Genomic DNA, 24,898 nt, shown 5'->3' with positions numbered 1-24,898 from the left:
GCAAACTTGCTTTGAATCAATGTAAAATAGCTGAAGTCTCAATACAATTGGCAAAAATATAATAATAATTAAAAGCCAATGAAGGAGGGAAATACAATTGCCATATTCTGTGAGGTATACCTCACAGAAACTCCACCTCTGTCCTTATGTTTGCAAAGTTTAACCTAGATCAAGCCTGAACTGATCAAAGACACTGGAGGTGCTGTAGATTCCACTGCGAGAGTCAGTGGATGGTGCAGACTCCCTTGATGGCCTGTGAGCTATGGAGGAAACACGCAAAACATCTTCCTCAGAGTTAATCCACTCAGTTCAGGATTTCATGAAGAATCCTTCTTCCATCCGGGGCACCTTTTTTTTCAACAAGTTAAATTTGGAATCACATATCCACCATTACATGACGGTGGACTTGCAGTATGTTTCTGGTACACTATACAGCATTATTTTTAAATACTCTAAGCAAAGGTGGTTCCAAGCACATTCTTCACTGAGTCTTCTCTCTTTTTTTCATTTAAATCTCTTAAGTAGCATAATCATGTTGCTCTCAATCCATTTACTAAAACTAAGATCTCAGCATCACAGGGTGTGTCTATATAGCACAAATACAATTAAATAAGCTAATTTTGGTTCTGGATACAGTTTAGCTGCATTAGCATTTTGTTCTACTCAAGCTAATTAGCCCCACTGAGAAGATACACTTCTTCCCACAGCCTGTGATTCAAATTTGAGTTCTGATTCCAACTTCAGTTATAGCTGACTAAATAAATAGGATGTTATATGCCACTAAATTTTTTTTCAATCCTTTTTTTTCTGAAGAATTATTTTATTTAGATGCTAACTGGTAATTAATTTAGGAGTATACTCAGCAGTTGTAAAATTCATGCTGTTCTGCACTTGTAGAGGTACAAAAGGTCCCTTGTTTGCAGTACTATACTGATTGATTCCTACAGTAGTGCTGTGGATTCTCTGCATGAGTTTTCTCAGATACAACACAGCCTTTTAAATATTAGTGCACTAGGTATTTATAAAGAATATATTTTCTACAGATAAGCTGGGCTAAGAAGGCTTATTGAACTTTGTAATTTAAATCAAATACTGAAAAGTTATCAAAGTTTTATACAACTATTTTTAAATGATGATGAGCCTTTTAATGGCAAAAATGACCAGTATCAAAGAGAAATAATTTTTAAATGACATTAAATTTAAATATTGGCTATTTGAGATATTTCAAGAATGTATGAGCTTTATATTTGTGACAAATATATTCATTTGCTTTACTATATCAAAAACAATAATCTGATATTTACCTGTGATTTTTGCACTATCATGGTCAATGGAGCCTGCACAACACCGCACTGCCAGCTGGATAGTACTTCAGCCTTGCGACCTCAGAACTTTCTAAGATCTGTGCCCAGCATTGCTGCATACATGACCTCTAATTTTCATGCTTCCATGCAAAGATATAAAATGTAGAGCAGAAGTCACTTATTCTCATTTTCCTTATGATTCAAAACTTTCATCAGCGGTAGACTCAACGGACCAAAGTGCAGAAGCAGTTGCAGGAGAGTCACCCTTTTTTATTATTATCATTATTTTGAGTAAATGACAGCATAGAACTAAGTTAGGGTGACTGCTAAGCTGCAGACTCTTCAGAGTGGCAGCATGAGAAGTGTCAACATTATCAATTAAAAAAAAAAAAACAGAAATATTGCTTGCCTATGTATCAGCTCAGGATCTAACAGCTAATCCCAATACATACTTTACAAATATGAACAGCCTGTTCCATACAAGAGCCTTCTAGCTTACATAAACTAGCTAGTTTTAAAACAAGCCAAAAAGTTTCTCAGGATCTGGCAGAGAAGGAAAATACAGCTGCTATCTAATTGAAGAGCTATAAACCAAGTTTCCAACATAAATAATTTTCCTCATTTGTAGTATTAAGTTAAGGGGAAAAACATAAAGCTGCCAGTTCTGTTCTGCACAATGCAGACACCACCTTTATGAATGGACTTCATATGAGGTCTCAGTATGACTTGTTCCCCATGGAACAAAGCATACAGCTGTTTTATCATAATTGTCCACAGCTTGCTTGCTCTCCTGAAGTGAATATCACTTTTAACAGTCGGGTGATGATCACAGGAGTCTTTAAAACACACAGAAGCAGCATGATGAGCTTCACAAACAGGACATTCAAGTGCCACAGGAAAGCATATTTTGTCACTAAAAAGTAAGTGTTCTGGGTCTTCAAGAACTTTCAGCAGTATGAGAAGTCAGAAGGTGAAGTATTGAACAGAGATGCACAAATGTTATTATCACAAGATCTTTGATCAGTGTAAGAGAGGGTATGAAACATGCTGTGTTTTAAATAATTACAGATCTTTACTATCAAGAGCTGTTCATATGTAAAATCTCCTGTCTTTGCACAGAATTTTCCTGACTCTGGGTACCCTTACCTAGTTGCTCCAAATAGAGAAGCAGAGTGGGAGTAACAAAATATTTATCAAGAAAGTGTCTGATTTTGTGGAAGAAATCTCTCTAGTGTTCTCTATCAGAGATATCAGACTATACATGAAAGCCCACATTAAAAGCTCTTGGAGCTCCAAGAGCTTTTAACCCATATTTTCTCTGACCAATCAAAAATAAAATTGAATATCACACTAAAGGCATGATTTTTTTTTTTTTTTTTTTTTTTTTTTTAATGTTGTGAAGATAGGAAAAATACCAGGGAGGGTAAACTATTTCCTCACATTACTTGAGGGATGGTAATTGCTATGTCCCTTTTATGTGTGAAAAAGTAGGCACAACACACACACAGTTCCAAAAAATGCAATTAATCAAAAGACTGTGAGGTCACACAGACAACATCTGCATCAACATTGCATCTGCAATCTAGGATACACTCAACAAAGAAGCAACATTGTTGACATGACTATATTCTGCAGTTTGCCTGGGAAAGTTTCATTTGATCTTAACAAAAATTTTGCCTGAGGAAGGACTGAAAATCTGGTCCAGCCAAGTTGATTCTGATCTAATTCTGATGGAAAACAAATGGAGACTTATTGTAACTGAGGACCTACAGTACTCAGAGACCCTAAGAAAAGAGCATAAATGGCTATTCTATGACTAAAAGTAAGAGAAAGCACTTCTCTGTGGTTAAGTATAAAACAAGACCTACAATAAATATTTGTCATAATTTAATGCTATGAATATGGCTTCTCTAGATTAATATATATATGTATTTCTAGATACAGAGACAAAATAACACAAAATGTTTCCATTCCATGTTCCCAGGATTTCCATCACATATGGACTAAAAACTAATGAGAAATCTCTCATTTCGTCTCACCTGTATATTTAAAAAATTTCTGTAATTAAAAGTAACTAACATACTACTATAATTGTTGCAACATGTATTCTTCACAGAACTGTGTGGAAGAAATACCACAGGTTTAAGCATGCAAATATCTCTGCCAAGTGTCCTTAAGAATAATGATTCTGCTTGGAAAATGGCTCCTGCAATCAGACTGGTCTCCATAAGACTGCACTTCCCAGTAACATATCTCTAAGTTTTCTTTTAGTAGCCAGTTCACAACTAGTGACAATAGCAACAATCAGAATAATGTTTATGCTTCATTACATGTTAGAGTTATGAGAATATAATACTATATCAAAGTTAATGTAATTATACCATGTTAGAAAACAAATTGGTCATTTCTTTCCAACATCACAGGCATTAGACATTCTCCTCTAGGAAGATGCTGTCAACTCTGACTTTTGATACGTAATGGAATGGCTTTTTGATACACATGGAAGGAGAACAGAAAATGATCAGTGGACTGTCTGCTTAAATTTATCTTTTACTCTAGCTGAAACTCTCCAATTTAGCGTTTGGCAAACTCTAGCTTTATTCAAATACAAAACGTTGCCTTCCTTCCTTCTATTCCTCTGCCTTATTTCCAATATGATCTTTTTAAAAAGTGTAATTCCATTGATTATTTAACATTTGCTAGTCACCAGTGAAGAAAAGAAACTGCTAGAGATATGACTATTTACATTTTAGGTACGGTATAAAAATTAATACTCTATGACAGTCATTACAGAATACATTCTCCAAACAGTGAAAGACAGATTTTCCTTATTAAGGAAATGCAAGTTGGTTCTTCTTTGATTGTACTATTAAATAAAAAGTGGCCAGATTGTCTATCTGAAGTATGATTCATTTTATTAACTTTAATAAAATAAATGGACTCTGAAAACCAGATGTGACATAATGACTTTTGTATACTTGTTTCCTACTAACGCATTTGAACTCCATTGTGATGCAACAGGTGAAGATAGAAGACTGTGCAATGAAACAAACCCTAATACAGCTTGCAATCCAACCATGACAAACTCTGCTTGGAGAATGTTTGGCCTACCTCTTCTATAGGTATCTTCAAAAACATGCTGACCTAATATCCTTTGGTATAAGGACACCGCATTGGTTTTGGTTTGGAAACCACAGCCAGGGAGATTTGGGTCTTTACAAATAGCAAACTGCTGTTCAGATGTATAAACACATATGTACATACACTCCTACAGACAAGGTGTCTGTATGGGCCTTTGCAAAAAGCACTATGAAATAAATTGGTGATCCTGCTGATACCAAACATAAAGGTTTTGAAAACTACCAGTAGAAAAATACAGTCTCACAGAATGATCAATGTAAAGTATGGTCAGGATATTGGGATAACAACATGTGTTCAAATGGTTTTGGGGAAAAGGTCTGGAAGTTTATAAAAATAAGCCTCCTAACTTTCCTTATGAAAGTTGCTGTTAAAGGATTCCTAAGAAGAAACTTTTCAGACAGGTCCAGAAATGGAAATGTATTTGTACCACAACTTTGACTTCTTTAATATATGTAATAGTCAGACTTTAAATACATCAGCAAAGGTGATCTTAGACACTGATACAACATTAAGGCATATCATATACTGGAAAAGAAGTGTTTGACTGTAATTTCAAGTCTGTGTCAGCTGGGAATTGTACAAAAGAGAAACAGCTAAAGTCATAAGTTTCCTGACCTCCAAGTGCTTCTGTTTGCCAAATATACATTAGCTTAGCTTGTATATTTAATACGAAAAAAAGCTTGAGTCCTGCCAGCACTTATTCACTGAGATCTTAAAATGACAGAAGATAACACTATCAAAAGAATGAACTCCACCCTATCTTCTACAAAACTGTGCAACTTCTAGCAAGCTATGTTAACATTTAGGTGTTATAGTATGGAACAGATAAACACTCCATTTGCCACATAAAACTAATATGGTTCTCTATGACAAATATGTTAGCTCATCCTATTGCAACACGAGCACACCCTCCACCCTCAAGTAGTTAAAGCAAATTCCCATTCCACTCCATACTCTACAGAAGAAAAGTGAACAGCAGGAGTTCCCCAGTGGTAAAAGTACCTCAAAGAAACTTTCTTCTATTCCCAAATATTTTTTGGCAGTTGGCTAAAACCTAGTCTTTAAAAAAGCTGTAAGGTGATTTACAGAAACAGGTATTTTAATACTTCTTATTTAATACTTTTGCCACTTACATTAGGCATTAGGGAAATTAAGACCTTTAAAAAAGCCTTCTAGCTTTTTGGTTCTAATTTCTAATAAAACATGCCTGATATAAATACTGATTTCTAGAGTTTTACAAAAACACTTTTCTGTTATTGTATCATGTCACACAACAGAAAGTTACCACCCAGAACTGGGCCACTGAATCAACTAAGTTCTGGGGAAAAAGATGATTTGTAAAGTATCACTCTGAAATTCCAAGTTTTTCTGAATTCAAACACATTTGGAATAATATAAATCCTTTTAAAACGCTGAAAACCATGAGGAAGTAATAAACTTTAATTCTGAATGACATGCTTCTGGAGTCTCTGATCTTGTTCAACATGTAGCATGCACATGTAGCATTGCACATGTAGCATTGATACAACATGTAGCAATGAGTAACATTATCAATTGTCACCCTCATCTGTCAGTGACACCTTCTGCCACAGAAAAGCTACAACCTGCTATGTAGATACTGGAGCTATCTGTTACAAGAAGCTCTTTACACGTCTCCCACTCTGATAGCTGTAATGGGTAGTAGCTCCTTTTCACCACAGTCCAGACCCATAATCATTTATTATATTTCTCATTCTTGCTAAAGACAGAAACTAGTCACATTACGTATTCTACAAGCTTGAATATTGATTCTTACAAAGCAATCCTAAGTCCTTCAATTAGCACATACTGCTGCTCAAGGGGAGCTAACTATTTGCTCTATTTTATCCCTTTCTGAGCAACATAATTCATTCTGTAACTTGTAAATTACATTTCTATTCACCGTCCAGACCAGATACTGCATACTGCCTGCATTACAGAAACCTATGATTGTTTTCTGAATATCCTACTGAGAACCGCTTTAGAGAAAAGACTGCCATTTATGAAATCAATTTCTTTCGCCTCAAGTTACTATCCTAGGTATAGCCAATTATTGATTACCTTTTAGATATGATTTTGCTTTTATTATGTTCTGTATAGGATTGAATAAATATTTAAATTGCCAAATTCATTTAAATAATAAAGAAAAGCAGTATATACAATTGCAATGCTACAAATACAATTTTGAAAGGCAAAATAGAATAACATTTCTTGTTTTCTTAGGTTTGCAAAGTATTGGCATGGGTAAGATTTCTACAAGGACATTTTCTCCTTAAAGTAGGACCAAAAGTTCACAACATTCAAATCCTTAACTGAATGCAAAATGAAGGTGACAACTCTCTTCTTAATAATATGAGGAATTATAAACTTACTTCCAATTAGCATAAATAAAAGCTAGTATCAAACTGCATAATTATTGCTCAGCAACGCAGTACAAGCCCTAAATATGACAGCTTCAGAAGTGCCAACTATTCTCTGTCTTAAGTGAATAATTTTAAGTAGAAAATTAAGAACACTGCAGAGTGGCTGCATGGAATGGGTATCACAGTCATCTATTCTCAGAAATATCCCGATAAAGGATGCCTAGCTACTGACATATTTGAAATAAATAAATAAATAAATAAAACCCACCAATCACAATTATTCATCATTTATGGTTATGGTTGTGCCATTAACGATGTCTTTAATATATGGACAGCTTCACCTTTTAGTCACTTGTTCAAATACGGTCCAAGAGGGCAATCACCAAAAGTATTTATACAGCTATACAGTGAACTACACAGAACAAGTCAAGGAGCATATGTTAAGGGATAGATATCTGAGCTACAGAAATCATCATTATAATTGTCACCTTTGTTGGCAGCTTCTGCAAGCAGGTCAAGGATTGAGTGGGGAATGAAAAATGAACTACCTTCTTGTTTCCAGGAGTATTAGAGCCCTCCAGTGTAAGGTAGCTTTACTCAGCTCATGCCAGACATTTTGTGGGAAAGAGTTTAATACTATTTTAGGGACTTTACTTTTTTTCAGTACTATTTTTCTTCAGTACTATCTTTTTTTAAAATAGATAAATTCTAAATTTACTCTCATCTGTACTTCTTAATCTTCCCACTGATCTTGAGGAAAGGTCAGGGGCATGGTGAAGTAAAAAGGTATGTTCACCTATACCACAGAAACACACCAAAAAGCTAACTGGAGCTCCAAGTCAGATTTAAATAATTCTCTGTTTCCTTATATTAAAAGAATTGTATGCCTTTCTGCCTAAACATTACTGCAGTTAAGAGTCAAAATATTCACTCTTCATCCAACCCAGAAGAAAACTGTCTAGACATTTTTAAACTGTGCAAAAATTAAAAACAAACACATCCTGTGTCCAACAATTCTAACACCAATTCATAGACAAAATTAAATACACTTTAATGCACCACACTTCTTTGCAAGTCTCCTTTAATTTTCCACTGCAAAGGTGGGACATTTGGCAACAGGAACAGACATCTCACACATCATCAGCCTTTGGGAATGTTTGCTTAGAAACACACACAATTTGACCTCTCAAAAGATCAAAGCAGTTTACTTCATCAGGTCACAAGTGTTATCAGAACACTGCAAGTTTTACAGTCTCTGTTCCAATATTTAGAAGGATAAAATTAACTAAATAGATCGTCAGAGAAGGAAGCGACACGTTTTATCAGTCTGTACGGATTTATTACAAAAGGCCATAATTTTCAGGACTTTTCATATGGGAATACTACAGGTAGTCCTTATCTATACAATCCTTTAAAGAAATCTGACAAGCAGATTTATCAATTTATAATAGAACTTCACATAATGCTGGCACGTTGCTCTCTTCAATCATGTCTTGTTTCACGATTGTGCATGTGTAGAAGACTTCTTTGTCTCGGTCCTAATGGATAACATGATGTACATTCCCATAGCCGTAAAAAATGAACAACAATAAAGTCATAATTTACTGTGTTGTTAGGTACTGATCCTGTGGGTCTGAAGGAAGGCAAGTAAAGCTACAGGGACTGGGTTTTGCTACAGTATTGTATTTAAATATTCTGTAGTTGAGATTTAATTGCACCTAATCTACTCAATAAAATTATCTTCACTGCTATTAGTAACCCAGATTTGCGTTATTACATAATACGAACCTATTTTTTAAATAGACATTTTAATCTGCTACTTAAATGTTCATTAATGCAAAGCCTCTGCTGTGCAGAATAGATTCCATACTATTTGCAAGTGGAATTTGGACATGAAGTCTTTTAAATTACTACCAAAAGCTGGTATTGCCTTTCTTGTTTTTTTAATTTATGGCCTTCCCTTCCTTTCCCCCCTCTCCCCCCACCAAATCAGTAAAATTTAAACAGTAATCCTAAAAATATTCTATCTAGAAAAGAAGATGACTAAATACAGTGCAATGTCATTTGTAAATATGGTGTAGTAGTATTCAAATAACTAAAATGCAATATACCTGTTAATACACAACAGCTTTTGGAGAGATCCTTTTTTTCTTGTTTCACTTCTAAATCTGAATAAAGAATCTTCATCCTAACTAACCTAAATGCAAGAATTATTTCCCATATTGAGAATCTTGGGATACTCAGTTATCTAACTGTCAGCCATGAACTACACTCAATTAGATGTATTTTTCAAGTCCATTGTATGATTATTTTTATCACATTCATAGCACATTAAATGTTCTATTAGACTAGAATAAGACGAGATATGTCACAGTCTAGCATTTAGTGATACCACAGAAATCACATTTGTTTTCTTTAATTCTAATATTTGCAAGAAAACATAGGTAAATTTAATATTAGTCTCACTTCCGAACCCCTACAGCTTTCAACAAATTTTTAAGCCATATGACATAAGCAAATTTGACAGAATAATGATTATGAAGTTCTTAAAAATTTCATGAAAACGGCAGTTTTGCATAATTGAGTGAGACTCAAATGAACATGCCTACTGAAGAAAAAGCACTGAGCCATCCCAGGTGGGAGCAAGTGCCAAGCAGCCAGCACACGCATATATAGTCACCAGCATAAGTGCAACCCTGAACCAGTCACAGCATATGCTGCCCCGAACAGGTAAGCTATGTGGGACATAATTTAGGCAAAGCAAAGGGAGAAGTACCTATGGAGAGAATACAGTACAGAGAAAGTAAAAAGGAGCTCTGTCTGTGCCAAGGGCAAGGGGCATCCAGGAGATGGAGAACTCAAATTCACAGGAAACCAGGTTGTTTTAGCTCCATTATTCAACAGTAATTTCTTTTATTAAATCACATTTCAATCTCTTTCTATAGAGAGTGAAAGAATCACTTGGAGAATGATGGAAAAAGCAGAGAGTTTAGGGAAAACTTTGAAGGAAGAGTGGAGACTCTCACCACTTGAGGTACCAGATGATGCAGGACAGGCAGGCATTAGGGGGACAAAGAAAGTCAGAAAGCAGTGCAAGAGGCAGAGGTATGAGGAGAACTTCAAGACAAAGAAATCAGACAGGAGAGCAGAGAAGCCTGTCACAAGAAGGAAAGGGAAGAACTAGAGTCAGATTTCTGAAGAGTGGCTAAGGTGGCAAGTAGAACTGCCATGAACACTCTGGTAAAGTGACAGAAAAGGAAATGAGAAGCCTTACAGAAGGAAGAAGATTTGGTGGAGGCATCTGGTTCAGATGGAGCAGAAAACCCAGGAACATCTGAGGGGGGTACTAATATGCATGAAAGACATGACAATATATAGGAAAGGTATGCAAAGGCAGGAGTGAGTTTTGGTTGGTTGCTCCAGGAAATGACAGTGGTTAGTAATAGCCTGATTGTCATGAGCAAATGTCAACAGTGACCTGAAGGCTGTGGGACTGGAGAACAGGCAGAAACATGATACTGTCTCCTGTGGAGGAAGAACACGGAAACCATGACTTTCAGTTTTGCTCCACTGAGTTTCAGTACTAAATTTAGGGTACAGAATTTAAAAAGAAGAGTGTGAAAGCATGAATACTTTTGAACCTTATCAGCTTCACGACAAAATTTTAATGAGAAGATGCATTTTATGGATGCCATACAGTGATAAAAATCATATAACCAGTGAATGCAGAAATTCATCTTTATTTATAGGTTTCTATTCAAATTGTTTGATATCTTCAGGTCTCTTTACAACCCACCATTTCTGCAAATTTCTAGGCAGGAAGAGCTATCTCTATGCTATTACTTTGTGTCAGGCATCTCTCATGTTAAATTTTAAGTTGAGTGCAGATTGTACAGGACTATAGTCTGACATTTATAGAAATTTATAGAAATTATTTTCAATGCATGATAATAACTAAAGAACTATTCAGAAAATAACTTAATTGTATTAATGTTCTAAATATACTGACAGCATTGTTGCTGCACAAGTTTCATCTACAGAAAATATAGTATCAAAATAAGATGAAAATACTAATATAAAATGAATTACAGAATTAGTTTCCTATACAAAAATGAACTGTTATTTCTAAAATCAGAGCTATAAATGCATTCCTTGCTAAGATTAAAATAAAATAATATACAGGCTAAAATAAGAAATACTGTTGTCACAAGTCCTGCCCTATGATTCAGAAATTCTTATTTCTTTTCATCAAACACAGGCACTTTACTCTTAGCTTTTTTAGCATATTGTCAACTCTTGACAATTACAACAGGCTCTTCCAACACTGTCAAAGCTATCCTTGAGAATCAAACATAAGTAGGGTTATAAAATTTTAAAATATTTTAAGATGTAAACAGTGAGAGTGAAATCACCCACCATAAACTGCACCTTGTTGTGCCATCAGGAGACAGAGAGCTGCAGGATGCTGCTCTTTTTGGTATTCTTCTTTTGGCATTTCACCAGGGGATACAACTTATGGACAAGGCACTTCAGTAGCCCTCCGAAGGAGACTGCCTTCGAGCCACCTAACGAGTGCAGAATTCCCTTCCGCACCACTCCTCACATCACCTGTATCACTGGAGTATTCCCAACAGTACGCTCACATGGTAACTAAACTACATCACAGGAAGCATACTCTCATCATGTCACGTCTTCAGCAAGCCTGCTCATGGGGCTGCAGTGTCCCATGGCTTACCCCTGCAACACAGCAGAGTGTGAAGGTACAAAAAGCTGAACTTGGCGAGTTGTATGTTCCTACGGTCCCTCTGCAGTCCATGACTGTTTCTACCAGTGAAGCCCTTGAAACAGCTGTATTGCCCAAATCTTGTAATCAGATTGTGCTTCCCTCCTCACAGTGACTAGCAAGCATCTGAACTCTCCAAGTAATTCCATTGATATTACTAGGATATGCCTCCATGCTTTTGGTCCTACTTGATATGAATAAGCATGACATTCATGAAAACCATAAAGCAGGTCTGTAATTATAAACAAAAGGATATATAATTTGCTACTCAAAAGAGCAAACACATTTGTCCATTCGACACATGATGTACCACATCAGCTGAGCCTTTCCTCAGTGTACACTTAAAGGGATGGCAATTCCCCTCTCCTGTAATGATGCCTCTCTAGACAAAAAGATGATTTGGTTTTCTTTTTATACAATATAGTGAATGCAAAATGCCTGGCCATGTTTATTCAACTAATCATCCCCCACCACTTTTCTTTGAGGCTGCAAGAAAATACTCCTCCAAGTTTCCTTTGAGACTCCTAAGTACTCTAACTGCTCCCAGCATTTCAAGGAAATGCTGGATTTTCATGCATAAATGTTCTGTGTTGTATCAGCCGATTCTCCTCCTTCTATAAAACAGGTATCATCTTATTTCTCATGTTGAACCAGGTTGACAAGCCCTGCCTAGATAGACTACTGGGACAAGCAGAAACTTTACCTTTGCCCAAAGCCGTGCATTTAGAGACCTGAGGAACAAAGATCTTTTCTTCTGTTTTATAGATCTTCAAGCAAAGTAATTAGCAAAAAGTTCCAGTAATCTCACCAAGAAATATGGAACACGTTTAAGTTATTTTCATATTCCTAGTTGGTGTTTAAAGGCTTTCCATGTTCCTCCTGAAATTAAAGTGCATATGCACTGCTTTTATAAACTGGTCAATCAGTTACTTCAGTAAGGTACTTATTTCCCCTCTCATAATCAGATCAAGCTTCCAGAATTGCAGAAAACAGGAAATTCAGAGACCTCCAGCAAGCCAACAGTTACCAAAATGATTGCTTTTGTGTGAAGTCCAATCTGATTATGTAAACACAGAAGTGGAAATCAGCAACTAGTATCTATGCACCCTTGATAACTTGTTATCTGACGGGAAGCTAGCCTAGTTGTCGCTGCAAAGAAAATCTGCACAAAGAAATGTCACAGAGCACAAGCTTTGTACATACTCATATTAAAGTCATTTTCTCAAATTATTTTCATTTTGTTAAATGCAATGAACTAGGTGTCTGCTTCTTTTCTTGTCATAGGCAACGGGTCTCAAATTTTTACTGGAGACAAAAGAGTTAGTACAAATTTATAACTGTAAAAATGATAACAGATTGGTCCAGGAACTCTGATTAATACATATATCTTACAAAGGAAAATATACCTGTGCATGTGACAATCTACTGTAGTCAAAATAACAATTCATTTTTACTTTTCTGACACCAAAAGGCTCAAATGTATATCAGAAAAATCAGAACTAAGCCAAAAAATTACAAAAGGAAACAGAATACATTGTAATCAAATAAAAAAAATGTTGATGTGTTATGCTTACTTCAGTGGGAACAGAATCAGATTGCAAGACTCCTATTAACTTAATAGCATCTGGTTTGTTGTTTATGAAATTGGGTGAATGTGCAAAATAACTAACAAAAAATGTCCCTTTTTTGAAATTTTAAAAATGCAACAATATGATAAGCGCTAACAAGAGCATTTTAAATTGCTAAAAAAATCAACATTTTAATGTTTTGTAAATTAATTTGCCTTTGTAGAAATATGGTATATCAAATATTTTTACAAAATGTCTGAAAAAAGGCACAGTGTTAATTAGAAATGTATGTAGTATTTGGAATACACACACACATACACACACACACACACTTAGGAATAGACCTAGGATCAGAGGCCTCAAGCTGTAGGAACTGGGAATGTCATTCAGTATTAATTCATGGGAGAAGCCTCTAATTCACATACCACACAGCCCGAGGAAAAAGCAGGGATCTGTTGACTGGGGCAGATACGCTAACTTAGCTTTCTGATATTTTTTTTTTTTTTTTTTTTTTTTTTTGAAAAAAAGTAATTCATCAAGTGGAGAAAATAGGCAAATGATCATTAAAGAGTCAAGTAGCTGCTACCCTGACCTCAATTCTTTCTTACATCAGCACAAGAATTGCGCAATTGAATGGGGGGAACCATATTCATTTCTTGATTAAAAGAATTTCAGGGAAAAATGAAAGCTTGGGTAAAACAAATTCACTATGAGATGGTTTCCTAGTTCTGCACCTCCTAATTTACAGAACTAGTAGAAAAAGCAGAGATGAGCATGAGGAACCCTAAAAAGCCTTAAGCACAAAAACAGGCAACCTCCCTTTCTCTGGGAATTCATTATGAAAAGCCCAACTTTCCTTCCTTGCCTCTGCTGGTAGCAACTCTTCCAAAGGAAGCACTTCTAGTCCATTCCCTGTAAGGTCTCCAACCCATCTCTGGGAAGGATAAATAACGAGGAGGATCCCAAATAGCTGTCAATACTCAAAGCAAGCTTTATGCTGGAGGAGAAACCTTGCCAAAGCTTGAGAAGTGTTTGCATACTGGAGTTCATTCTTTCTCAGTACCAGTTTTCTTAATTGCGAAACCCAACAATGTGGGATGCCCTGAAGACTTCTAATAGCTCAGTGGCAGAAGAGAGAAAACTACTGATCCACTCCTTCCTTCTGAACAATATAGAGATCCTAGAAGGTGACCCAGACCAACCACTATAAAATCCTTAAATATCTTCCAGAAACAGTGTGTATGAGACTGCCAAATTTAAATGTCATCAATGCATGCACCCTTCTGAGAATTCCAGCACTGTCATGTTTTTTATAATCTTAATTTTTAAAATACAATAGAAGACCATCTTACTGACCATAATTATTTGTATTTGTGCTTGTAGTTTATTCAGTATGCAAATCAAACATGTGCTACTCACATCATTTCAGCATGGAATTATGTACTCCAGTAGAACTCCTGTGTTAGTAGACAACCTCCTTCTTAGTAGACAACCAAACTCTTCTTTTTAGTTAAGAAGTTTACCCTTCTCTAAATACAAACTCATAGATGCCTCCTTTAACTGAAGAGTTTTTGAGAGTAAACAGCCTCTGATGTGAAAGACAGAATTGGGGAAAACTCTCTTTGACATATAACTATACCAGCCAGTCTCCCTCTCATTTGTCGATGATGCATTAATTTTGAAAAAAAAAAAAAATCTACTACATTAAAAAGAAGTATTGGCAAAATTAATTTCTAGCTGTCTTGCAATTTAACAACTAGAAACAAGACATAATGACCAGAACAAAACATAACTACCAGCATGTAACCAACCAATTCTTCACAGATTTCCCATAGATTTCCAGCAAATCCTCCATAGTTTAAGAAATTTCTGATTTACTGTAGCATGCTATTCAAGATTATGTCCAAATATAATAGATGTAAATATATATTATATTTACATAGTATACACACACACAAATACACACAAAGCTGAACAATGGTTCATATACAATAGATGTAAATATATTTATTGTGTATATATATATATTATACACACAAAGCTGAACAATGGTATAATTAACTTGTGATTAACTTGTCAACTTAAAAGCAAACCCATGGATGGATAGCATTAGGTCATCCTAAGTAGGTAGATCTAAATAGTCTATACTTCTTTTTACTATTAACTTTTATATTTACACCACTTCACAGATATGACTTAAGGTATTTTACCCTGTTTTAGTGATTCTCCATTTTGTGTCGGAATGAATGAGGTATTTCAGAAACATTTATTTTGTAAATGCTTCTGCACACATGGAACTGTAATTTTCACACAAGATATTTTCTTATCTTGTATGAAAATGACTACTACACTTTATCAGTTGGTATCAAAACAGTAAGATACCCTCCAGCTGCAAGGCATAATGTCAAATACAACACAAATTTTAGAGGCAGACTGTTTCCCATGTAGTAAAAAGCTTTAGATACCTTAATTTGGTGTGAAAATCACCTCTAAAATCCAATCAAAGGATTTTGTATTTACTGTATTTGTGATGGACGTGAAAGGCGTTAAAGAGTTTTCACCTCTCAAAAGTAGTTAAGGTTTAAGCAGAAATGGCTGTTTTAGCAAAATCTTTACATCAGGATATCTAGCTCAAATCTGCTGCTTTGAGAAAACACCAGCAGGTCTTCAGTAATTTCAGGAGCTATCTCCTAGCATGAAATTTATAACCTGGTGACAGAAGCTCCACATCAGACATAATGCTTCTAAAGAAAAATCAGACATATATATGTTCCCCTCTCTTCGCCCCCATGAAAAAAAGACATCCTGTCCTTCAGCTAGGAAAGGCTCACAGTCCTAGATTTGGCAAGGTGAGGTATCCAAAGACTAACTTTAAAGAAGGAGATGAATTATGAGCTTAAAGTGTAGATGGAAAAGAAGGAGGACTAGGCCTTGAACATACAGGATATATTACTATGAGAGTAAATCAAACACGGAACTCACATTCCCATTTTAGCTGTCACCTTTTTTCATCACACTTTCCCTATAAATTTTATCGGGATTGAAATGCAAAATTCAGGCTTGTTAGTATCTAAATATATGATTCTCTGGGTTTAGCAGCTAACACTGTAATAAATGATTCTATGTTTTTTGTTTTTATTTTCTATGTTGTTGGACAGCTGTTTAAATTTTATATTGAATAATTCCCTTTTTTCCTAGTTCTAAGCTAACTAGTCCATTAGACCCACTATAAAATAAACTACTATATACATAAAAATAAAATGAAAAAACAAAACAAAACAAAGCTTCATTTTAATTGCTTGTGTTTTTATTACCACAATGGAAACTGGAGAGAAATGACAAACTCAGTAACAGGTTTAGCAATGTATTCCTGAGTTTTGTTTTAAGTCAGTATATTATTGATACTTGAGCAAGTAATGAGAAAGTGATATTCTATTTCATTAAAGGATATACTTTTCAACATCTTTCAGTAAAGAAACCAACAATAACGCTTTTAAAAACTTCCCGCCATTTCTTAGACTTATGTATGCTCTCTAGAATACAGACCAGTTATCTTAGCCAAAGTCTTTCTCCTCTCCATGTACCATAAAAAAAAATTACTGTGATTTTCTACACTGTTTCAAAATAAATATAAATATAAGAAAAACAGGCCTGATATATATTAAGTCATACTGTACCACAAAATATCCTTTATGGACACAACGGTTAATCTCTGCTTTTAATTACACTCAAATAACTTTACTAAGTAAGAGTCAATACTGTAGCAACATCTGTAAACAGCAAGGACCGTATTAGCAGAAGAGCAGTTATGAAACCCCTGCCAACACTGCTTGTACAATTTTTTAAAAAAATTAAGATATAAAAATCCCGTAAAGTTCCACTGTTTTGGGGTACTTGCAGATCCTTGCAAAAAACTAAGTCTAGGCAGCTTTAAAGAATGTAACATACAGAAGTAACCATGATGATAAGAAGAAAAATGCTTCTGCTAATGACTTTTTCTTTTAGATAATACTACTTCCAAATACTGGTTATTTTCCTCTATATTACAACTTCTGTTTGTTGCTGTCTGTAAGCAATCTGCAATCCCTGTAAACCTAAAGCTTCCAAAGTGAACAGTAATTTTGGTGCACTAGTAACACAGAATCAGTCTTAACCTATACATCAGCACCCTAAGTAGTAGAAACAACTGCACTTGTTGAACAAATATGTACTTATATGTATTTAATTGCTGTACAGAACAGGTGGAAAAGTTTATTGCATTTTAAGATAACTAGCTTGTAAGCAAATAAGGAATCTTAAAAACAAAAAAACCCAGAAAGGTAGATCATATATAAAGTATTTCCATGACAGTATTTCCACTGTTAAGGTAGGTTAGAATTTGATCCTGGAAAGACTGACTAAACTTTAAGAAAATACCATATAACAAGAGTTCTATGCATTCTTTCTGCTTGGTTTTGCACAGAGTTGGGTTGTTAGGGTTTTTTTTTTTTAAAAAATAGTAAAATAAAATACATTTCTTCAGAAATCAATCTTCTTTTCTCTACATTTCCCAACAGACTTGCACACCAAATTAAGATAATGCTTTCAAAAGATATATGTGATTTGGATCTGAAGTCACATTTTGAAAAGTGACTAAGGGGCTGATTTTCAAAGGCATTAAGATACCTAAAGATGCATTAAGCACTTAGAATTTTTTAAACTGTCTGGGCATCTAACGCCTATTTAAATCACTTAGTCCTTTCTGAAAATCCCGGTGGACAGTTATCTATATTTTATGTGTCTGTATATCTTTGAAAATCTGCCCATTAAATACTTAACAACTTAAGCCCCCCTGACTTTTAGCAAGACTTAGGGTCCTAAGCAGCGTAAGTACTTCTGAAAATTGGTCAAGCCACTCCCTCTGGTCTTTCCTGTTTATTTGTGTTAAAGAACAATCTAGTAATGCTCATCTTTAGCAGGTCAGTTAATCTAAGGTTCAAGATGGTCAGACTTACACTATGTATGTTCAATATTTCATGTAACTACATAATAAAGGTCCTGGGTACAAATTGCATCCTCACAAGACTTTATGAAACTATAAAACATATGAATTCCAACCTGTAATGCCTGTTAGTACCCAAAATTCATTGCTTCAATAAACATGATCCAAAATGAGTTTAGTTTTGTTCCCACCAAAAAACAAAACAGCATATTCTAATTACCAAGCAAGTTCCGAAAGACATCCCCAAAACAAAAAAAAAATTCCAGAGAAAAATGAGAAAGACAAGGAACTGGTGAATAGGTTCTTTAAGCAGCCAGCAGTTCCAGAAAAGATAAGGCTTAATTCTGAAATTTCTTTTGAAAATATGAAACGATAAGACATTCCTTTTGCAAACATTTGAAAGATTATCTTCTGATCTCTTTTAATGTCAATGGGAGGTAACTTGCACTGACCATATTCCCAAAAAGGAACCGATGTGTAAATTAGAAACACGGGGAATCAGATTGCCACCTACAGGAAAATTTAGCGTTTATTGTCAAGAATGACTCAAAAAGAACACAAATTGCCATCCTGCCAAGTCTTCTTTCAGTTTTAGTTATTACTTCAAAATCAATTAGGATTTTCTTTTTATGCAACTATATCATGAACCAAATCCAGAAAGCCATTAGCTTTTCCTTTTATTTAAAACAGTATTGTTCCATGAGCTACGAATGTTGATAGTTCAGCTATAAAGCAGCAGATTGTAATCATATTTCAGCTAAAGAACTTCAAATCTGCTTACCTGATACAATGGGTGCTAGCCTGAATATGTCTGACAGTCTGCTGTTAACTGGTTCATAGGGAGAATCTTCAAGCAAATCATTTCCTAAAGACAACAAACATTTAGATTCTTTTTATACAAGGTTTCAGGACAAGATTTTGTTGTTTATATCTACTCTATAATGAAGTTACTTTGTAACAGTAAAGGTATTTCACTTTAATCTGTTTTGTGTGGCTATTTCTCCTCAAAGGACAACTTATGAAAACACCAGAAAGAGTTGTTTATCCTTGTCACTATTTTCTCTCCTTCCTCCATGGATAAGTCACAATCTGCAGAGACAGTTTCTAACATCACAGGGACTGCCTCATCTTAACATGCCAGGAGGAGAGAAGCAGCAGCAGGGCTGTTCCTGTTCACTCACACTAAAATTAGAGCTCTTATTTGGAGGAGCAGCCCAGGTAACAGCTGAAAACTAGCATCTTTGGAATAAAACACTCCTAACAAAATGCTGGTGGAAGGGAAATTAATTTACAATGCAGAGAATGTCCAAGACGAGTAGTGTAATTTATTATGAAAGCGGGAACATAGAGATATATTAACTCATTAAAATGTTCCAACTGATGCCAGGATAAATGAACAGATAGGGTTGGCTTCAGTGAAACAATATGGAAGCAGAAGCAGCTACAGCAGAGTTAAAGAGGGGTCACACTGAAATGAAGGATTGCATCTTCAACTGCAGAACTTCTTAAACAAAAGAAAACAAGGCCAGAATGATATACCTCACATAAGGACCTGACTGTTCTCGGCAGACTATGGGAAATTCAGCAATGACATCAATGAGAACAGATGTCCCAAGTCAATCATTGCCATACCCCTTCTAACCCGCACTTCTGCATACAATGAGAAGCACTAACTTCTTTTTTTCTGTCTCTACATGCCCCAGGAATGCTGCTGGCAAATACAGGAAAAGAAATAAAATACTTCTTAAAACAATGCTCCCCCTCTATATTACATTTAACTTATAGCAAAGAGCTATGGATCTAGTTTCAGTGCCCTGGGATTGTTAGGTGAGTCCCAATTAAGGAGTTAAAATGTTATTAGGAACATGTCTCCAAATGACTGCTTTTTGTAGCTTTTGCACTTGTTAATGCCCTCATCTTTGACTTTGGTTTGGAAAGGTCAGCTGGGTCCCCTGGAGGAAACCCTTATTGTGGATTTCCCAACAACAGGAGATGCAGCAGCAGCTGTTCCCGAGCTGGATGAAAGGTCCTCAGTTTGCAGCTGAAGCGCACAATGTGCATTGAGAGGTCAGACCCTCCGCTTAGTCTCTGTGGTGGCAGCTAGCTGCGGATGTGACGGGCTGGGAAACCACACCGCGTTAGGGGAGGGTAATGCTCCCGTGTTTTGCAACATACCCTGTAAGCTCTGGTACATGCTCCAGTAAATGCGCAGGCAGTTTTTCTCTTTCTTCATGCCCCTCTTGCAGCGGCAGTTGTACAGAGATTTCTGCTTCAGAGCTTCCATGGCACTCTTGCATTCATCCTTTGCCTCCAGGCCTGTCGCCCGGCTGAAGTTGCTCTCTTTGCCGGCTACACACTGCCTCAGTGTCCTGTATTTAGTACTACAGCTCTGCTCCTTGAGACACTGATCGCTGGCTTTCACGCAGTCTAGGCGATCCCCTCCAGGCAGCCCATTCACTTCTGCAGACAAAAGTACATCTACAGAGAGAAGAAGACACAAACCAACAAACTCTCTTTGAGGGTGAGGCAGATTTAACTAGGGCTCTAAGGCCCTAGATGGGAGGCACAAGGCACTTCCTAACACAGCACATGCAGCCAGCCCGACAGTCAGCACCTTGCAAACCCCAGGGCTTCATGCTATACCTTAGGAAAAACTCATGGGGTTTCCATGGTCTTAGTCAGATCCACTTTAGTGTAAGTCTACAGGAACAGCACACTTTAACATTCTGGCTGAATTAAGACAAAATGCAGAAAGGAAAGAAAACCCACAGGGACTAACATGCCTGACAAAATAAGCATTCATGGTTCCTTACATCCACTTTGGTGAAGCAAATAACCTTCCCATTTGGGTGTTTAACTGAGGGGTTAAATACTCGGCCTCACTTTCTGCAAGAGCTTTGCTGTAATTTCAATTACATCCACGAACAATCCACTCAGAGAGATAAGTATCCTCACTGATTGTTATTAGGCTCTTTTTACGTCAGTCACTTTTTAATAGCTGTACGCATTTTTGCTTATTCCACATATATTTTCAAAGCTGGAATTTATGACACCCTCCCCTCAACTTCTCTCCACGTATGATGCTTTTGCAGGAGAACAAAGCATATTACAGTAACCCTCTCCTCTCCAGTGTGCCCCCTGTCACGCTTGCTCACACACACATAGATGGAAATGCAAACAAACATCTCCTGTAGAATGGAAACCAATTTTGATTGCAAACCACTTGCAAGTGGGCAGGATGCCAGGTTCAGGTGAAGATGTAATCCTTCAACTGGCTTCTATCAACCTCCCTGAGCAGTCTTATTTTATTAAGACGAAAAGTTTCCCTCTGACTTGTGGGAACCCAATTTAACAAGAAGCTACGCAAGCAAGCATCTAACTCTATAATCTCCCAGCGCTTGAAATGCCGACTGGGCTAAATGATGTGAAGCAGAGCTGTAAAAACTACTGGAAACTTCACTGTTCTGCCTAAACAATAGACTGACAATCATCAGGCATCCGATCCCATAAACCCTATGTATTGCTTTATGAAGCAATACAGAGAGAAATCAGATACCAGCAACTTACCCACTAAGGGCAAAATGAAGTACAAGATAGCGAGAAACATCTTGCTGTCTTCGGATGGTTTCCCCAAACGAGCTGATGTGCCACAACAAAGAGGATCAGCATGTAGATATTCCAAAAGCGCTGAGATCCAAAGACTCCAAGTTCCGATCCATCGAATTCTAGGGAACCCCCTCCTCCTCTTCGCTGCTACCACCACCGGCAGCTGGAGCAGAGATGCAGATGCTGAGCTTTTCCCCTTAGGTATCAGGTCTCAGCAACCTGAAAACACAAGCACCGACTTCAGTCAGGGAGAGCGAGGCGCACGCAGAGTATATGTGTGTGCGAGTGAGCAAGCGGGAGCGGGGCAGGAGCGCCGGTCGCCTCCTTGGGTGGGCAGCGCTTGTTCCCAGGGAGGGACCGGGAGCACACGGGGGGCGGGGGGACACGAGAGCCGCGGCGCCCGCCCCCGGCCCCGCTGCCCGGCTTCCCCCGCAGCCAGGGCCAGCGGCAGGCAGCCCCTCCGCCACCTACAGCCCCCGCCGAGGCCGGCTCTGAGCACGGCTGCCCGCGCCCTCCTGGGGAATCGCCCCCCGCCCCGCGCCTCGATTCGCTCGCGCCCCGGCGCGGAGGCGGTGCGCAGGGGGCCGCGCCGCGGGCGCGGGTCAGGGCGCGGCGGGCGGCCCCGCCGGCGGCAGCGGGGAAAGTTTGGCCGCGGAAAGCGGGGCGGGCGGCGGGGTGTGTGCGGGAGGCGCGCAGCGGACGGGCTGCCCCGCACGCGGGGCACCGGGTCCGGCCCGGCGGGCGCGTTTCCGAGCGGAAGCCGCCGCCGACTGACGCCGAGTTACGGGAAACGCAGCGGTGCCGCTGCCTGCACCGCGATCGCGCCTCGACCAGGGGAAGCCTCGCCGCCTGCCTCCGCCCTCCACGCGGGCCCGCGGCGGGGACCGCCCGCCGGCCACGGCGCCGCGGGGAGCGCGGGGCGCCTGCGCCTGCCAGCGGCTCACCCCCAAGCCCCGGCACCTCTGGGGAGGCAGCAGGTAGCCGCAAGCCGCGGGCCCCGCGGAGCCCCGCGCAGGGCGCGCCGCGGCAGGGCCCGGGCGCAGCGAGGCGCTGCGGGCGTGTCCCCCGGGCGCGGGCCACCCTGCGGCTCGGTGTATCGGTTTTCACTTGGCTCCTGAATAAACAACGCGAACATATGTCCCCTATTCATGACAGATGGCTCAAACAGAGAACTATTTAGTGGTTTTCCCACAGTTGCTACTATGTAAAGCTTCCCCAAAACCTAACAAAATGCAATTAGCCTAAAATAGCATCAGTTTCCAGATTTCCTTGTTTTCATACACAGAAAATTTGATTCAGGCAACCATCTTTTCAAAAAAAAAAAAAAAAAAAAAAAAAAAAAAAAAAAAAAAAAAAAAAAAGGATATTTTCCCTGGCAATTTTGTCAGCAAGCTATTTAGCCTATTAGACTCCAGCCCTTTGCTTCTCCTCAGGATGAATTTTGCCTCTCTTCAGGGAAAGATGATGATCAGGCTGACCACTTTTACAGCCAAAAGTGATTGGCTGATGAAGCAAAAACTATTGTAAGGTACTTCAGAAACACTTATTTGAAACACTAGCAGATGCTGTGAAATACAGAAAATATAAGGAAGACTTCTCTGAATACAAGCTTTCATTTTTTTCTATTTTACTTTTTTTATTATTCTTTTTCTTAACATGTAGATTTTTATTAAAAAAATAAAAAAAAATAAAAAAGCTGTCCAGAGTACTGACTCTCTCACTGAACTTATAATAGTGATGTAAAGTTATTACTAAGTTGCACCTTTTTTCTTTAAAATATGAAAGTATATATACACTGTTATATAGTGAAAACATCTACTGTCTGCTGCATATATAAGGATATAGTTGAAGAAAAACAGTGAATAGATTTTTACAGTATTTAAAGATAATTAGAATGTGCTAAATTGGTAACAGTGTTGATAATACAAGTCAGTTTCCAGCTTTTGAAGTAGTTGCTATTCAAGCAACGAAACAAGCTGGCCTTCAGAGTATTTCAACACAAATTCAACTGGATGATATACAGAGAGGATTAGTCCTTTATTTGCAATTTTGGTATCATTATCACATATATGGTTAGTATAGATGTTATTTGTATGTCCAACACAAGCAGCATAATTCTCTAATTTACAGGTATAAATCAAGAACAGCTATAACAAAAATAAGACTGAAATTAGAACCACTATTACAAAATCATCCACGCACAAGTGTCCTGAATATCTATAAATGGTATTTTTTGGCATATAAAAGTGACACATAACAGTGTAAGTCACTAACTCAGAGCTCTGCAATAAAATACAATACATGTTGAGCTGTTGGGTACTTACTGTCACAGTGAAATTGAAATAATATTTTAAATATTATTAATATTTAAATATTTTTAAAATTTAAATATTTTAAAATAAAATTGACAGGTCAGAAATAACCAGACAGCTAGAATGGTGTGCACAAAGAAAAAAAAAAAAGAAAAGAAAAGAAGAATATCTCTAAACACTCCTCCTGAGAGTATTTTCATTCAGCTTTGGAAAGCTAGTAGCCAAAGTGGGGGGGGAGGGAGGGGAGAGAAGGGTTAAAATTTGTTAATCCAAAGAAGTTTTAAAACACAACTATGATCTAAAAAGAAATCCAAGACAAACTCCAAGCTAGACAGACTTGCACAGAATGTCTAACCACTGCACATTCTTTAACAGTGGATGGGAGAAAGCTTCTTTACACCACTGTAGAACTGGAATTCTTTCTTACTTTTGTCAACTTACTTCCAGTATTCTTTAATCTCTGGGTGCCATCCTTTCCCTTTATTTATTTTATTACTGAGACAATGCAAATACTTTACTCTTTGCAGATCAGTGTGGTTTTGGACAGTTGAAGTCACTGGCAGTTTGGACTCCTGCCACATAACGCTGAAGGTATGCAGCTCTCAGCTGAAGTGCCTGTCACGTTCTGTTAGTACTGCTTAAGCTCACTCTACCGCAAATCAGATCTTCAAATCATTTTCATTTTTTAAGCATTTAAAAAAGTACCAGACTAAGAATACTCAGAACTGAAGTTCCCCGTGTGTAGAACAGATGCAGCACTAACCACCCATCTCCCCCTGCTGACCTGTCTATTGCCTATTCTATTTTTTTCCCCCCCACTTA

The 24,898-nt window shown here is 37.6% G+C and overlaps 1 protein-coding gene across 1 annotated transcript in view; it reads right to left on the bottom strand.

The window, feature by feature from the left end:
• The window catches only part of GFRA1 (GDNF family receptor alpha 1), a 136,011-nt gene extending 114,222 nt beyond the window's left edge, over positions 1-21,789 (bottom strand). The window contains exons 1-3 of the mRNA XM_062580204.1: positions 21,726-21,789; positions 20,334-20,636; positions 18,940-19,023 (exon numbers count right to left, since the gene is read on the bottom strand). Of these exons, the coding sequence (XP_062436188.1) occupies positions 18,940-19,023; positions 20,334-20,636; positions 21,726-21,765 (427 nt within the window). The 5' untranslated portion in view covers positions 21,766-21,789. The remainder of the gene's footprint in view (positions 1-18,939; positions 19,024-20,333; positions 20,637-21,725) is intronic.
• Between the last annotated feature and the right edge of the window lie 3,109 nt (positions 21,790-24,898).

Source organism: Rhea pennata, chromosome 7 (genome assembly GCF_028389875.1).
Source record: "Rhea pennata isolate bPtePen1 chromosome 7, bPtePen1.pri, whole genome shotgun sequence".
In the NCBI taxonomy this organism is placed as follows: Eukaryota; Metazoa; Chordata; class Aves; order Rheiformes; family Rheidae; genus Rhea; species Rhea pennata.
This window is presented reverse-complemented; position numbering and strand designations above follow the sequence as displayed.